Source organism: Pteropus alecto, unplaced genomic scaffold (genome assembly GCF_000325575.1).
Source record: "Pteropus alecto unplaced genomic scaffold, ASM32557v1 scaffold67, whole genome shotgun sequence".
Taxonomy (NCBI): domain Eukaryota; kingdom Metazoa; phylum Chordata; class Mammalia; order Chiroptera; family Pteropodidae; genus Pteropus; species Pteropus alecto.
Genome location: NW_006441061.1, coordinates 6,276,489 through 6,292,154, shown reverse-complemented (window position 1 = coordinate 6,292,154; position 15,666 = coordinate 6,276,489). Strand labels below are relative to the sequence as shown.

General features: G+C 54.5%; 1 protein-coding gene across 10 annotated transcripts in view; it reads right to left on the bottom strand.

Annotated features, from left to right (window-relative positions):
- PRRC2B (proline rich coiled-coil 2B) overlaps positions 1-15,666 on the bottom strand; it is an 80,214-nt gene that overhangs the window by 39,685 nt on the left and 24,863 nt on the right. For 9 of the 10 annotated variants that reach the window (XM_015594194.2, XM_025051177.1, XM_015594193.2 and 6 more), the window contains exons 3-9: positions 15,070-15,247; positions 12,149-12,251; positions 9,391-9,463; positions 5,850-5,993; positions 3,766-4,007; positions 3,182-3,303; positions 2,723-2,865 (exon numbers count right to left, since the gene is read on the bottom strand). In XM_015594194.2, coding sequence (XP_015449680.1) covers positions 2,723-2,865; positions 3,182-3,303; positions 3,766-4,007; positions 5,850-5,993; positions 9,391-9,463; positions 12,149-12,251; positions 15,070-15,247 — 1,005 coding nt within the window. Of the gene's footprint in view, positions 1-2,722; positions 2,866-3,181; positions 3,304-3,765; positions 4,008-5,849; positions 5,994-9,390; positions 9,464-12,148; positions 12,252-15,069; positions 15,248-15,666 lie in introns of those variants that run through there. The other variant, XM_025051179.1, reaches the window with a different exon arrangement.

Here is a 15,666-nt window from a genome sequence, read left to right as displayed (position 1 = left end):
GAGGGAAGACGCCTCCAATCCATTTATGAAGTCAGTATCACACTAATACCAAACTAGACAAAGATAATACAAAAATAAAACCTACAGATTAACATCTTTCATAAATATAGACACAAAAGTGTTTAACAAAATATTAGCAAATAGAATTCAGCAATATAGAAAAAGAATTAAACATCATGACAAAGTGGATATTTTATTCCACTGAGGGTTTATTCCAGGAATGCAAGGCTTGTTCAATATTTGAAAAATCAATGTACTCCAACATATCAACAGGCTAAATAAGAATTATATGATCAGATCAATTGATAGAGCAAAATTATTTGGCAAAATCCAACACTCATTCAAGATAGAAACTCTCAGAAAACTAGGAAGAGAGGGGAAACTCCCTCAACTTAGTAAAGAACACCTCTAAAAAAACTACAGCTAGCATTAAACTTAAAGGTGAAAGACTGTTTTTCCCTAGAGATCAGGAACAAGACAAGGATGTCCACTCTCAGCACTCTTATTCAACATAGTACCGGAAAGCACCACAGTGCAAAAAAAGCAAGAAAAAGAAATAAAAGGCATATCATCTGAAAAAGAAGACATAAAGCTGTCTCTATTGATAGGTGATATGTTGTTTATGTAGAAAATTCTAAAAACGCAACAAAAACTAGTAAAACTGATGAGTGCATTTGGCAAAGTGTCTGGGACAAGGTCAAAGCACAAAAATCAACTGTATTAATACATAGTAACATCAAACAACTGAAAACGAAATTTAAAAAAAAAACAAAACAAAACCCAATAATGGCATCAAAAACCATAAAAATACGTAGGCGTAAACTTAAAGGATGCTCCAGACCTCTGTCCTGGGAACCACACGATGCTGCAGGGAGAAGTCAAAGACCTAATAAAGAGAGTCACCAGGGTCCTGGACGGAAGGCTCAAAATGAAGTTGTCACTGCTCAAAATGAAGTTGTCAGTGACACAGAAATAAATTTGACACAATCCTAACCAAAACGCCATCAGGCTTTCCGTAAATATTGCCAGGCTGATTCTAAATTTATAAGGGAAGGGAATGAAAAGAACATAGAATAGTTAAACAATCTTAAAAAAGAACAGAGCTGGGAAACTTACACTACCTGAATTTAAGACGTACTACAAACCTACAGTGTGGCATTGGCGTAGGATGAATAAATAGATCAATGGAACAAACAGGTCCAGAAATAGACCTACGCCTATACGGGCAACTGATTTTTGGCAAAGGTGCCAAAGCAGCTCAATAGGGGAAGAAAGTGCTACGGATAACCGGACAGGAACAGCTGGATCTCCTTACAGGAGAAACGAACTTCGGGTCCCGTCTTACGGCACTCACAGCTGTTAACAGAACATGGGGCGCAGACCAAATCAAGTCTGAGTTAGAAGTTTTATAAAACATAAGGGAATATCGTCACCACCAAGGGGAAACAAGGGTTTTTTAGACAGGATACAAAAGTAATAACCGTAAAAAACCCAAATCTATAAATTACACTTCATCAAAATGAAAAATTTCTGCTCGTTAAAACAGTGCTAAGAAAATGAATCAGACAAGGCAGACCATGGGGAGAAACATTTGTGAAATGTCAAAAAGGACTTGGACCACTCAGAAAGAAAGAAAAAAGATATACTAGTAGCCAAATAGGACATGAAAGCGTGTTCATCATCATTAGTCATCCGCGAAATGCAAATTAAAAGCACCGTGGGATACCACTACGCACCCACCATCATGGCTAAAATTAAAAAGACTAACACGAAAGTGTGAGGATGCAGGGCAACAGATTCTCGTACACCACCGCTGGCAACGTGAACTGGCACCGCCACCGGGGAACAGGTGTGGGCGGTTCTTATACACGGAATCGCACACGTACCCTGTGGCCCAATAGTTCCATTCCTAGATATTTACTTGAGAGGTGGATATGTTATTCATAATGGAACTTTGAATGAGTAAATAAGTCATAGTATAAAAGAAATCTCCCAGTAACTGAAAACACCTATCGATATGTACATAACACAAAACTGGTGAATCTCGAGAACATTACGGCAGAGGAACAGCTGAGTGACCCCATTCCCCTGCAGTCCTGTAACAGGTAAGACGCATCAGTGGGAGGCCCTGGGCCGTCGGGGGCGAGAAAGGCTGTCTATCTCGATGTGGGGTTTGTTACATAAGCGTACCCATTTGTCAAAATTACACAATTAAGATGTGTGCCCTTTTAATATAATTAACATTTACTTGAAAACAAACGAAAAGAAATGTAAAAGGAAATCATCAGGCTGGGGGTGAGGGTGGGTGAAGATAAAGAAACGAGAATGGCATCAAAAGCCAACAAAGATTTCAAAACAAAATTATAGACCAAACTCCGGTGGGACTTGTTGAAGCTGGGCGATGGGTAGCTAGGGGTTTGTTACAATATTTTGCTTTGTTAACTTTTCCATTATAAAAAAAAAAGTCTTTTAAAAATGTTAACAGCAAAATCTACCACAGCACTAAGATCCAGACCGAAGACCAAAGGGAAGCATTGAGGGGCCAGGAGACGCCGCTCCGAGTGCCCGTGACACCACCCGGGGCACCGAGGCCGCCCGCTGCCCGCTGCACCCGGCCAGCCCGGGGAAACCACGGCGGGCTTCTCATCCTCAGGAAGCAGAGACAGGCCTCACCCTGCCTTCCTAACCCACCGGCTGTGAGCTCATGGGGGGCGCGGCCCACCTGCCCAGCCGTCATCAGCGTCGGTGTCCAGGTCGTCCAGGCCCTTCAGGTTCTCCGCGTTGATGATGGTGGGCCGCGGCGCCCGCCCCACCAGCTGCCTCAACGGCCGGGCCGGGCGGGTCGCTCCAGGCCGGTTTTCTTTTCTGATGAGAGAGGGAGAGGGCGAGGAGGGGGGCGGAGTTTAAGGCGCCGGACTCATGTCAAGTACACAGATGACAGCAAAACTAAGTATTTTTCTTTAAAAAGTCCTAGATTGCAAAGGTTCGCGTTTGCATTTAAATCATCTCCGTTTACAAGAAACAGAGTGAACAAATGCATCGGGAGAGGCGGCCTCCTCGTTCCTGCACGTGCCCAGTGCCAATGCTGGGGGAGCAGCAAGAAGCACGTGCCCCAACTTCAGCTCTGCCCGGAGCCCGACACCACGACCCAACCTCTCACCCAGGCGGGAGCCTTACTTACCCATCTTGGTCGTTCATCTGGAACTGTCTAAAAGGAACGCGGGGTTCCAGGCGGAGCTGGGGGAGGGGGAAAGGTCCTCGTTCCACTGTGCCCGGGTTCTCCGAGGACTGTGGCGAACACATCTGAAACACAACATCAATGAACAGGCTTTTCCGATCATGACCCAAAGTCGAAGTTCCACTCTGTACGAGAATTTGTTTTGGAAAATGAAAAATGGGGGCAAAAAAACGAACGGGAAAGTCGGGGTTTCCCGAGCAATCCTGCCCCCACCTCCCCATTTCTTTCCTGCCGTCGCTGAGTGAATCTGGGGGCCTGTGTCTCGGGCAACACCTGCCTCTCATTTTTTCTAAAGACAAAGCTGAAGAAGTAATGACATCCACGTCACCAGGGAACGAAGCCAGACACCCTTAAGGCTTGACAAGGGGGAGGGAAAACGCAAAGCTAATGGAAACCTCCAGAGCAGGGCGTCGGGGCCAAGAGTGAGCCTGGGCAGGGGAACCGGGAGTGGACGTGCGACCACACGGCGTAGGGTCTCGGGGACGAGGACAATCGACTTCGCGGGGAAATGCATTCTGAAGACTTACAAAGGCAGGAAGCATGTCATGGTATGTAGGTGGGTGGTATGCATTTCCCATGAACTGTGACGCCCCTTTGCGGACAGGCTGGGCCGGGCGGAGAGAGGGGTCCTGAGAACCGCTGGTGCATGCCGAGGAGGGGGCGCCGTCTCCCGCACTCGAGTTCCTGCTGCCCAGCTCAGTTGGGGAGGCGCTCAGAGACGTGGCAGAAATTATGTTTCGCCCACCGCCCTCCCTCCAGCTTGTCACATCTGGAAATCGAAAGGGGGCAAACAGGGAGAGGAAAGAGGAGGGGGGAGGAGGGACTGTGAGGTCCTGAAGGCCAAGGGACCCCCTCATTCACCAAAACAAATAAAAAGCAAACACAAAAGAAGGGGAGAGGCGAGTGGACCGGTCGAGCCTGTCAGGGAAGGTGGGGCGGACACCTGGCCACTGAGCCTGAGCTCGCTGAGGGGAGTCTGCCTGGAAGAGAAATACGAACTCAGGTCCACTCAGAGAGAAGGCGAGCGTGGACGGGGTGCAGTGTTCACGGGGCAGCAGAACCAGACACCACGGAGCGGACCCCCAAAGGAGCCGACAGCCCTGCCGCGATGGCCCTGGACACACTCCTCCACCACGGCCAGCCCGAGGTCAGCGCTGCGCTCAGCGCGGACTCGACACCACAACTAGTGTGAGCCCTGACACGTTTCCTAACTGTTTAGCAGCAGCACCTCTGGTCAGAGAGATCTCCCCGGTTCCCGGGACAAGGAGGAGCCGCCCTGGCCCAGGCCTGGCCCAGCGGGGTGTGGAGGGCTCTGGGGCCTGCCCTCCAGGCCTTCGCTCCCCTCCTGCAGGGCACAGATGAAAAGCTTCTGGTCTCTTTAGGTGACACTTTCCACTGTCCAAGGTAGCAGGAGCTGGTGGGGTTACAGGCCAAGGAGAAACTACATACATGAGCCAACCCTTTTTTCAGCCAACTTTTGGTTAGAGGTTGAAACGGGGAAGGTCCCCGAGTGTGTGGCTCCTAGCACAGAGGGACCCACTACAGGAGCCACGAAATCACGGTGGCCCCAGCTCTCCAGCTCCGAGCATGTGGTCTTCGGTTAGCCCTGCGGCCGCCCCTCCGGCCAGCTGCTGCTTCGCCTTCTCAAATGAGGGGATGGAACTGATCCCAGAGGCTCCTACTCCTTCTAAATTTTTATAGTTTCACAAAGCAGCTCATCTTAATTAACCCCAGAAAACTGCAGTTCTCGTCTAAGGAACCTGAAGTTATGTGTCTGGAGCAGACGAAGCCCAGCGCGGACCAGCGTTTTAGGGAGAGCTGCACAGTGGTCGTTTCACGTGCAAGACATTGGCTCTGACACTGGGACACCTCGGGGACTGATCACAACAAGCAAACGAGTCTCTCACATTCTGAGACCTGATCGAGCCCACCCCCCACACCTTCCCAAAACAAGAGACAGTTCAGGCTCTCGAGAGAGAAAAACTCATTCCTAAACGCCTTAATCTCTACCCATCCAAGGTTTTAAGGAAAAAAAACAAAACAAAACAAAAAACAGCCAGCGAGTGTCACTCCCCAGTCCTGCCAACTCCCTGGCCAGACCCCGGGGAAGGGGGCCGTGGAGACCAGGGCTGGGGGGGCTACATAACAATCCCCAGCGGAACCTGTTAAAAAGCAGAGATTCGAGGCGGGCTGGGGATGGCGAGTGCTAGTAATCGGACGTTTTAACACACTCCCCAAGTAATCCTGACAGCACTCAGCCAAGTCTGCCAACCGCTGACTTAGAAAACAAGCTCCTGACTCAGGGGCCAAGTTAACTGGCCCTTGGTCCGTGCTGGCCAGGGCTGCACAAGCACAGCAGAACTAACATCTGACGACAGCACAGCTGGGAAGGCCAACGGGCCCTGGCTCGACCCAAACGACAAGAAAGGAGAGGTGGCCGCCAGAGCGGCCTAGGGAATAAGTCCAAACGCAGAGGCCAGGGGGACGGCTGACATGCTCTCCAGGCGGGGGCCGGCCCCACGGGCTCCGGCGCTGTGACGGCTGGCACGCCTCTACGAGGACAGAGGGACGAGGAGGTGCCGCTGTCCCGTGTGGGCCCGGGCGCACTTACTCTGGGGGCGGAGGCTTGGTCCTGGCCCATACGACAGATCTAAGACGCCCTTTTCTCTGCCAGCCTTGTCCTGCCCTCCGGCTGCTTTCAGCGTCGGAAATTCCTCGGGAGAGAAGGATAATAGTCGGCTTGAGCCCCTTAAACCTGCCGAGAAAACCGGAAAGACTTATGGAGCGAGAGAGATGGGCATGGACAGTCCTCTGCGGCGGGGTCCACACGTGGAAGCCACACCGCCCGACGTGGCTGCGCTGTGCCCAGCAGAGCGGCACTGGGGCCCCTGACAGGAGCAGGTTACAAAGGGCCCGGCCGGGGGGAGCTATCACGCCTGCTCCAGCCAGAGCTCCCCAGTTCCTGGAAGGCAGCAAGGTCCTTCTGCTGGCCGAGATGATGGACACGAGCAGTCTTTGTCAGTCCGCCCCGGGACGTCGACCCCTTCCCTGTGGAGGTGATGCCCACAGAGAGTGCCCGCCCAACCTCCCCAAGGCCCGGACCTGGATTTACGCTCTGTCCAGTCCACCCTTCCCACCAAGTCCCTGAAGCCCTACATGGCCGAGCACGTCACTCCGGGATCCCAGGAGCAGTTTCTTGGCTCTTTCATTCACTCCCCAACACTAGAAGCTTCTTTAAAGAAGCCGCTGCTTAACCCTGCTCCTCTCCCTCACAGCACGCAGCGCTGGAACCGACCGCCACCTTCCGGGTGAACAGACGGTAAGAAACGATGCATTTTAGGGTCCAGAGTGGGAACTGGTCCTTTTGTGGTTGAACTTGGCAACATAATCTCACACAGCACAACGCCCGGCTAGGACCTGCCTGGAGCCCTAGACAGTGAAGCCAAATCTCCTCGTCGTGGCAACCTCGGCACCACTGATTCACGGACCGGTAACTAAGGCGGACCCTGCCGGGGGTGGACGCAGCGATCAGTGCAGACGCACGGGTGGCAAGGCCTTCGCCATCCCACTCAGTAAGGAGGTCCAGGCCCAAACAAACCGGCCAGGGTCACAACTGGACACACTATTCACCAACGATGACCCAGGGAGACAATCTCCAAGGACCAGTAGGAGCCCCACCGCTCACAGTCGCTTCATCACGTTGAGAACCGGCAAAAAGGAAACATGAAAGCTACTGCTGGAAAACCGGGATTATCTGGAGTTAAAAAAAAAAAAAAGGCTGCCCAGTGCTTTTCTCTGCCTCCAGGGTCACAAAAGCACTGCCACGTGAATCAAACTCGCCCTCCACAGATACATGACAAAGGGCAGAACTCGCACCTCAAACCAAAGCCGGCCCGTTCGCAGGGCTTCGATGCTCTGTCACGTTCGCCCGCCAACCCCTCGGGCCACCCGTTCTCAGCTGTGCGCCCCTGGCCTCTGCCTGACCCACACGACCAGGCCTCGTGGGTCCTTTCCAGGTGAAACAGAACCGTCGACCACCTCTCACACGGAGAGAGTCCATCAACTCAGAAAGAGCCCTTTTGAAAATGTTTGTGGGCAACACGCCCCAAGTCCCCACAGCTCTGATGGCATCATGGACTTGTGCACCCAGCACAGGAGGGGGACCCACCCCCGCCCTGCCTGTGCCCAGCACGTGTCTGCTCTCTCCTCCTGGGCTACTGGGTTCTGCCACACCAGATGGCCTATCACGTGTTCACAGAGCATGGGCCTGCAGAATTGTTTTCTACATCGTCTTCTTCCTGTTAGGTAATACAATCGTAAGGTTCAAAAGTAAACAGCCACAAACAGGCAGAACCTGAAGCCTTCCTCCCATCCTCGTGCCCTATCTGCCCATTTCTGAGGCCCTCGAAAAGCAGATACTTTCCCGTTACACGTATGTAACACTTTTAGGAGTGTAATCTCTCCACACCCCAATTTTCTGCATGCACGGTTAACATACTCTACAGGCTACTGGGCACCTTTTTCATTTAAGAATATACCCCAGAGATCTTGCCGTATCGGTACAAACTGCTTCTTCTCCTTATAGCCAGACGGTATTTCATTAAAGGACTATAATTTGACAGACATTTCAAGTGACTGTTTCCAATCGTTGGCTATTAATCTTGTAATTGTTATTTCACTCGTGGGCAATATAACTTATAGGACGATTTCCTCGAAGTGGAACTGGCAGGTCAGAAGGGACACGTCGTAATACCGCGACAGGCAGTGCCAAACTGCTCTTCGCAGCGGCCGTACCGATTTACACCATTTTTCGGTTTTTTGGTTTTTTTTTTTAGTCTTTCTGGTTCTTTTTAAATAAAAATTAATACATCTGATTTACTTCAAACTCTAATCTTACAGAAAGACAGACTACAGAAAACCAAAGCATCGCTGTCGGCAGTCTGGTGAACACTCTTTAAGAAGCCCCCTTAAAGACCCGACCTTAGGGTACTGAATGCTCGTCGCAGCCGCTCCGTCCCCGGGACTCAGCTTGCTCAGCCCTCGCCCCGCCGCCTCACCCTCCAGACTGGAGAACCCACAGTGGACGAGGCCGAGCGTTCCTGCCCCCCTGGGGAAGTCGGGAGCGCTCTGGCTGTGCCCACGGCTCCTCTGGGACGCTGACGTGCCATCCCCATCGGAGACTGAGGACGGAGCCTTCGACCACACGGTGTTTCCGACCCACACGGGGTACAGGGGAGGTCGTGGGAAGGCGGACAGGACAGGTAGCTGCTTCTGTAATATAAGCTACAAAAGGACAGTCTGACACAGCCTTGGCTGGCAGACGTTCGCAGAAGGCCAGGGGTGACTCCAGGACCGGGCACAGAGGGCACGAAGGGCAGCGAGTGCTGCTTCACAGCGACACGGGTGACCGTGAGTCACCCACGCACACCACCACCCCGCTTCCCACTCGGAGGCGACACCCAGTTGGTCAGCAGTATGCTGGAAATATTTGGGCTAACGCTGAAAAATTCGAAGGGTTCACACAGAAAAACCAGGCATTTTGGGTTGGCTTCTCTCAACAACGCCCGCTGACCCTGGGCCTGCACTCCGGACAGGCTCCGTGGCTGCAGGGAGCCTGCTGACCCTCTGCTCAGGCCACGCCGGGGCCTGCCTTGGAAGCCGTGCTCAGCGACCATTAGAACTGAGCACACTCCCACTCCGCTGTCTCCCCACTTCCCTCGCTGAAGGACCCCAGGTCTGCCAACCACAGACTCCGGGCGCTTCCCGAGTCAGGCACAGCCCCCCGAACGCTCCGCAGCAGAGGTACTGCCTGCGAGCAGGCGGCCGATTCATCACACCTCGCCACGCCTCCTGGTGGCGCTGGCCAGGCACCCATTCCCTCAAGCAGAGCCGAATTAAAGAAGCACCCGGGTCGCCTCACACCCCAGCAAGGCCGTCTTAGCCATGACACCAGTGAGAGCAAAGAGCTGACCCGCTTTGCAGAATCCACACTCCCACCCCCGGGGCCAAGGCAAGGGCTTCACAGAGCGAAACTCTCTGGTAAGACATCCACAAGCCCCGGGCCAACGACAAGCTAGACCCAAGCAGAACCGTCCAGAGAAGGCACTCGCCCCTCCCGCCCTCCTACCCCAACGCCACGCACACTCACTCACCACCTTCGTGTCCTACTGGCTTTCCATTCAGCTGTGCCCATGACTTTGGTCCACCTGGCACTGAATTTGTATTCTGAAAAAAGCAAGAGGGTTAGAAGAGGGCCAGCCCGAGGGTCTGCCGCCCACTCCCGGGGTGAGTCAGGACGAGGCGGGCCTGCGGGGCGCACCCTCGCTCCAGCCACTGCGCCCACCTCTGCGATCGCACGCTGAGCCGCACCCCACCATGGGGGAGACTCCGTGCAGCGCCCCACCTGGCACAGTGGTCAGGTGTCAGAACGGAGGAGCAGCAGAATGGAGGGGAAGTGACCAGCTCAGAGCCGCACGGCTGTACGTATGGCAGTCAGGACTCAAACCCACATCCACCTTCACACTGAGATCCGGAACATTCTGTCAGGTGGCCTCTCCTGTCCACTCAGAGCTACTCTGTCTAGCTACACGGAGCGAACTCCCATTCTAGCACTTGTCCCAAAAACCGCACCGCTGCTGCTGGAGGAGCAGAATCGCAGGCAAAGCCAACGCGCCCGAGATGTCGTGGATGGGCCGCTGTCCCCCCTCCATAACGTGAGCTGTCGCTGGACGGGCCGCTGTCCCCCTTCCATAATTACTGTCACTCTATTAACGTGATCTGTCGCTGGATGGGCCGCTGTCCCCCTTCCATACCGTGATCTGTCACTGGATGGGCCACTGTCCCCCTTCCATAATGTGATCTGTCACTGGATGGGCCACTGTCCCCCTTCCATAATTACTGTCACTCTACGAGGTCCAGGCCCTAGCGAGAGGCCTTCCTCCTCCTCCCACCTGGACTCACCTGGCTCGGGCTCAGTCCCACCAGCTAACCTCTGCCCAAAGCTCTCGAGGGCTAAGCATGACACCAGGCACACCTTGCCCAACCAAACCCTCCCACACCCCGGGAAGGTTCTGGTCACACGCCGACATCGTTCAGAAGGAGCAACTTGACTTGGACACCGAGCTAGGGAGGCAGGACCAGGACGTGTCCCCACCCTGTCGGGTCCTCGACCATTAAGTCATCTGCCTTTCGATGACATTCGACGCAGTAGCCTCCCCCTCCCCACTGAGAACGTGGGAACGGAGCTGGTGCAGCCGTTTCGTCACCTGCTGGGTTAGATGCCTGACGAAATGATTACCTTTCCCCGGGTACCCCTCCTCTCCAGTCCGCCCCCTGCCACCACACGCACACACAAGGTGGCCACCGTCCCTCGTCTTCAGTCTACTCGGGGGTTGCTCGTCGGGGGTGGCCCTGAAGACCTGACAGGTGGCCGGCAACGCCCACGGGTCTCCGCCAAAAGACCACCTCTCAGGGGGCGGGCAGCTGGGGTTGGACAGTCCCTCAGGGAGGGGCACACCCCCAGACCCAGCAGGAACCAGAGGGGCCCCAGGGCCAAGCTGTAGCCTCCCACCTGCTGTCTGTGGCCACGGGCGTGACACCTCTGCCCTCGCCCATCAAAGGCACTAAACTGGAAGCGAATGCCCACAGGGCGAAGCAGCGGTAACTGGTTTTGCGGCAAACTCCGCCCCAAGAGTAGGACTGCTGTAAGCCTCAGGGGGAGGCTTCAGAAACTGAAGGGGCTGGGGTCTCCTCCTACCACCTCTGCCGGCGAGAGAAAACCAGATACCAGCTGAGAAGAGCTGGGCTACTCCAGGACGGGGCTCCTACAAGTTTCCCTCAGCAGCTCCGACGGATGCCCGCCCGGGCCCAGGCCCTCCGGTTGGGGGGGCCAGGCACACAGACCTCAACGAGCTCCCCAGGCAAGTCTGCCGTACGGCCAGGACCAAAACCTGCGGCTCTACAATCGCAGATTCGAATTCAGAGAAACATACAAACTCAACCCTACACACTCTGACTGGACAACAGACCCGCGTGGATTCAGGCCAATGAATATGGAGTCTCACGTGAACAGGATTTTTAAAATTTTTCTTTAATTCCGAAAGCACAGGTCAGTGTTGGGTAGGGGAGGAATATCCTGCCAGCAAATCTATGAATTTCCCCCGCAGATGGGGGAGTGACGTCTCATATTGCCTCCTGCCCAGGCCCCAAAACAAAAGTAAAACACGTCAGTTCAAGTTCTCTTCAAGAGAGCTGGGAAGTGCTAAGTACCTGAGTCTAGATTTTTTTTGATCTTCTATAAGATTCGACTTCTCACCTAGGTTTACTGCTTCCAGCTAATATGACCTCCTGATGATCTCTGTAACCCACAGACAGACGTGAGGGACTGAGTATAAAATGAGCTCTTGCTTAGTTAAATCGTGACTTTCTGTGTTGAAAAACATTTTAAATGCATCAACAAATAAAGGGTGATAGCTGGATGTTTCCCACAGTGTGTTCTGAGCCACTACTGGTCCCTGGAGACATTGTTAAGAAAGGTTTCCCGGGACAGATCAACGTGGGGCCCACTGTCCTTCCTGTCCTCTTCTTAGACTTTCATAGCACACGTCAGCACGTTACGATGCCGAGAAGTTTAACGGTAAAGGAGCCTGCTTGACTTTTTTCTTTTTTTTTTTTTGATTACTCTCTGGGGTCTCTCTGCAGAAGCCGCAGATTAAATGACCACGTCAGTGACCACGACGACTTCCTGTGCTCGTTTTCTAAAGTCACTCATCGGTCTGCCTCGGGTGCAGGCAAATCATGCAAAGCCACCCTCTACGGTGACAAGTCTGAAAACGCTTACCCACCCCCAACGACAGGGGCATCCGGGGCCGACCCCTGAGCAGCGGCCAGGACGGGGTCCCCAGCACCTACCTCCTGACTGATTGACGGCGTCGGCTTCTGTAAATTGGAGACAGATTTCTGCAAACCCGGCTGCGGCAGCGACTCCGGCGGCTGAGAGGCCGTCGCACTGGAACTGGACAAACACAGCGCACGGGTGAGGGTCAGAGACAGTCAGAGACGGACGGGCCGTGCTGACGAGGTCCCTCGGCATTTTCAAGAGCCACCGCTGCAGCGAGACCTCCCCTGGCCCACAGGTACAGTGCTCCCCAGCGGACGCTTACGCTGGCGAAGGCGAATGACAAACGGAACGATGCCTGAGGTCTACGGGGCAGAACATCCTGCCTTCTCGTCGAGCCTCCTGTCTGCAAAAGCTGAAAGCTCTTTGTGAACAATGAGTGATGGCGGACTTGCCAGTGGAGAAACTGAGTCACTGCAGGAAACGGGCGCTGGGCCCTCCTCCCGACCAAGGACTCACAGCTCCAGCGGACCGACTGCTCTGACGTGCGAGCAGATGTTTCTGATTTTTTTTTTTTTACCTTCCCTTGGCTTGTAAGAGAAATATATGTTCACAGTAAAAATAAGTTTGTAAATATATATAACAGAATTCGTCACGATCTCATCCTCCAGAGAGAAACTCAGCAGATTTTTCTCTACATAATATAGTATTTTTTAACATAAGTGGGATAACACCATGCAGACGATTCCAAAACTCATTTTTTACCTAACGTACCTAACATCTTTTCGTGACAACACATACGGACCTCTTTCTTTTAATGAGACGGTACGATTGGATAGGCCACAATTTACCCATCTCCAAGTTTTTTCTATTACAGATAAAACTGCAATGAACGTTTTTGTATACGTATCTTTGCACACTTTTGTGTAATTCAGTAGTGTACGTTCTTAGAAATGGAACTGTTGGGTAAAAATATGTTCTGAAGTTTGAAAGACGCGGCCAAACTGCCCTCTAAATAAGGCCGTGTCGTCTGTTTACAGGCCACAGGCCATCTTTCAAGAGTAACGAGAAAGATCCTCAAGGAAGACTTCTGCTGACTGGGCAGCCTTCCTGTCACTCTTGCCAGCCAACCTTCTGATTCGAGGAGGGCAGCCGCCCACTGGGACAGACTGTCCGCGGCCAGTGGCTCATCTGTGAGCTGAAGCCAAAGCCGACCCTACCTGTACGCACTCTTCCAAGGTCTACTTAACCCAAGTAACTCATCGCCAGTCACGATGCTACAAAAGGAAGGTCGCTGACCCCTCTCACGTCACCTACCCAAAACAGGAGCTTCTGCACAGTCCCGTGTTCTCTACGCAATCAGCACCCCCGCCTCCGCCACTTCTTCGATACCCCAAGCGGGGTGGCCGGGGGCAGCAGAGATCCAGGGCCGGAGTCTGCTGCCCGCTCCAGCGCTCACTCCTGACCTCGCCCTGGCAGACGAGCAGCGCCGTGCAGCAGTGAACGCTGCCTGACACTGTCCCAGCGCTGGTGCGGACGGACACGGGGAGGGAGCAGCACTGTGTCCTCACTCTAGAGCGTCCAGCAGCACAGGCATGTCACCGCCACACTGACGTGTATGACATCCACCTCGTCACAGCCAGTGCCGCCGTGACCAGAACGGTGACAGCAACAGCTGGTCTCTGCCACACACTCCCGCCACCTGGCTTGTGGTGTCTCACCTCTCTCCTGTGCCCAGCCCTGGAGCCAGGTACCGTTCTCACTTCACAGGACCCTGACGCTCCGAAGCCAGACGATTCTCCAGGTTCCGTAAAGCTACTAAAAGAATGGCCTGGCTGGACCCCACACACACGTCTGCCCATCCTAAGAGTCACGCCATACCATCGGCCAGTATGAGGCCTAAGCAATCTGTCAGGAAAAAAATTAAGTGGCTCTGCGGACCCTGTGTCCGTTACTACTACCTTACGGTCCTGACTGAGCTGTCTGCTCCCTCTCTGCGCCCTGCCTGCAGTAACCGCAGGGAAGTTTTGCACGAGACCCCGCGGACACTTCGTGAGAGAGGAGGACAGTGGCTGGCGGATACGTTCTGGATCTGTGTCATCAGCCAGACCAGGCGAGACGCAGAGCAGGAAGGCGCCCGAGACGGGGCCATGTAGCTTTCGTTCCCGAATAAGCAAACTCCAGCAGGATCCCACGCGCCAGCCTTCGCAAGGGCCTGGCCCTCCTCGGCACTCCCAGCACAAACCCCAAATCCTCTTTCCTGGGCAGCCTCGTCACTGGCCGGAACCCAGGCAGAGGACTCGCAGTGGAGGGAGGAAGATGGAGGCTCTGGCGTCTGGGAACGGCCTCAGCGGAGCCCCGGGCAGAGGTGGAACGGGCCGGGCCTCGTGCTGCCAGCCCCAGCACACTGCGGCCTGAAGCTGCTGCTTCTGTACAAGCTCTGAGCCAGACCCTGGGCTTCCGAAGGCCGCTTCAGGTGCCGTGCGGGCAGCAGGGAGAGCGTTCAGGGGCTGTGCTGACCCTGGGTGACGAGGATGCTTGGCCGCTCTCCCTCGTGACTGGGTCCACCTGGGGCACCTGGGGCACCTGGGGCTGGACTCTGTATGGGAAGCTGCTGGCCCCACAGCCGGGAGGCCACCTGCTCGAGCTGAGCCCAGCACACAGGACTCCACCAGAGCACCAGCCCTGTCCACAGTGGCTCTTAAGGAATTGGCTCTGAGTGACTCCTCTGGGGTGAGGAGGCCTTTCCTAGGGACGCTGGTACCTGGCACAGGTAGCCCTGCATCAGCTCCAAGAGCCAGGAAAAATGAAGGCACGAGCGAGAAACAACTGGGCAGCATGAGTCGGGGTCAAAGGGGCTTCCTTCGGCATCTCCCCGTCCTCCAGCTCTGCGGCTGGGAGGCCCACAGCGCCCTCCGCAGACCGGAAGGGAGCCAAGCGACATGAAGAGCCCCGGCCCGCGCCCCCTACCTGCGCCCCCGGCCCCCGCTCACACCTCTTTGGGTCTTGCTGGTCCTGCTTGTTTGCCCATCCCGTCCCGTCCTTGGGTACTATAACGATGTTGGGGTCGTTTCCTTTGTTTTCAGACTTCAAGCTTGGCAGGTTTGCAGGCGGTGGCATGCGCCGGGCTGTGGCAACTTTCCCGAGACTCTGTAAGCCATGTCTAGGAATAACTGCAGGAAGAGAGGGGTGGAAACAGACGGCACGCGGGAAAGTTACAGAAGGAAAGAGGCCAGGGCCATGCAGCTGCATTTTCAAACTGACTGAGGGCGACAAAGGCAACAGAGCGCGAAAACCGGGGCAGCCCCCTCTGCGGAAACAAGCGAGCAGTGTTTGGGAGTCACTTCAGTCCCTTTCCGAGCCCTTCGCCAAGGCCTGCAGGGACGCAGGAGCTGCCGGGTCCCTGCAGAGGCTCCCCTTCTGCTACGGGGCAGGGGAAGGCTGAGGGAGTTTATGGCATGGGTGAGGAGCCAGGCCCGGGCACCTCCGTCCCACACGGTCACTATTTCTCTGGAGACTGAGATGCTCTGGCCACATTACAGCAGGACTGAAGGACACCTCTGCCCGGGCCCAGGTCAGGCCTGAGCGGGGC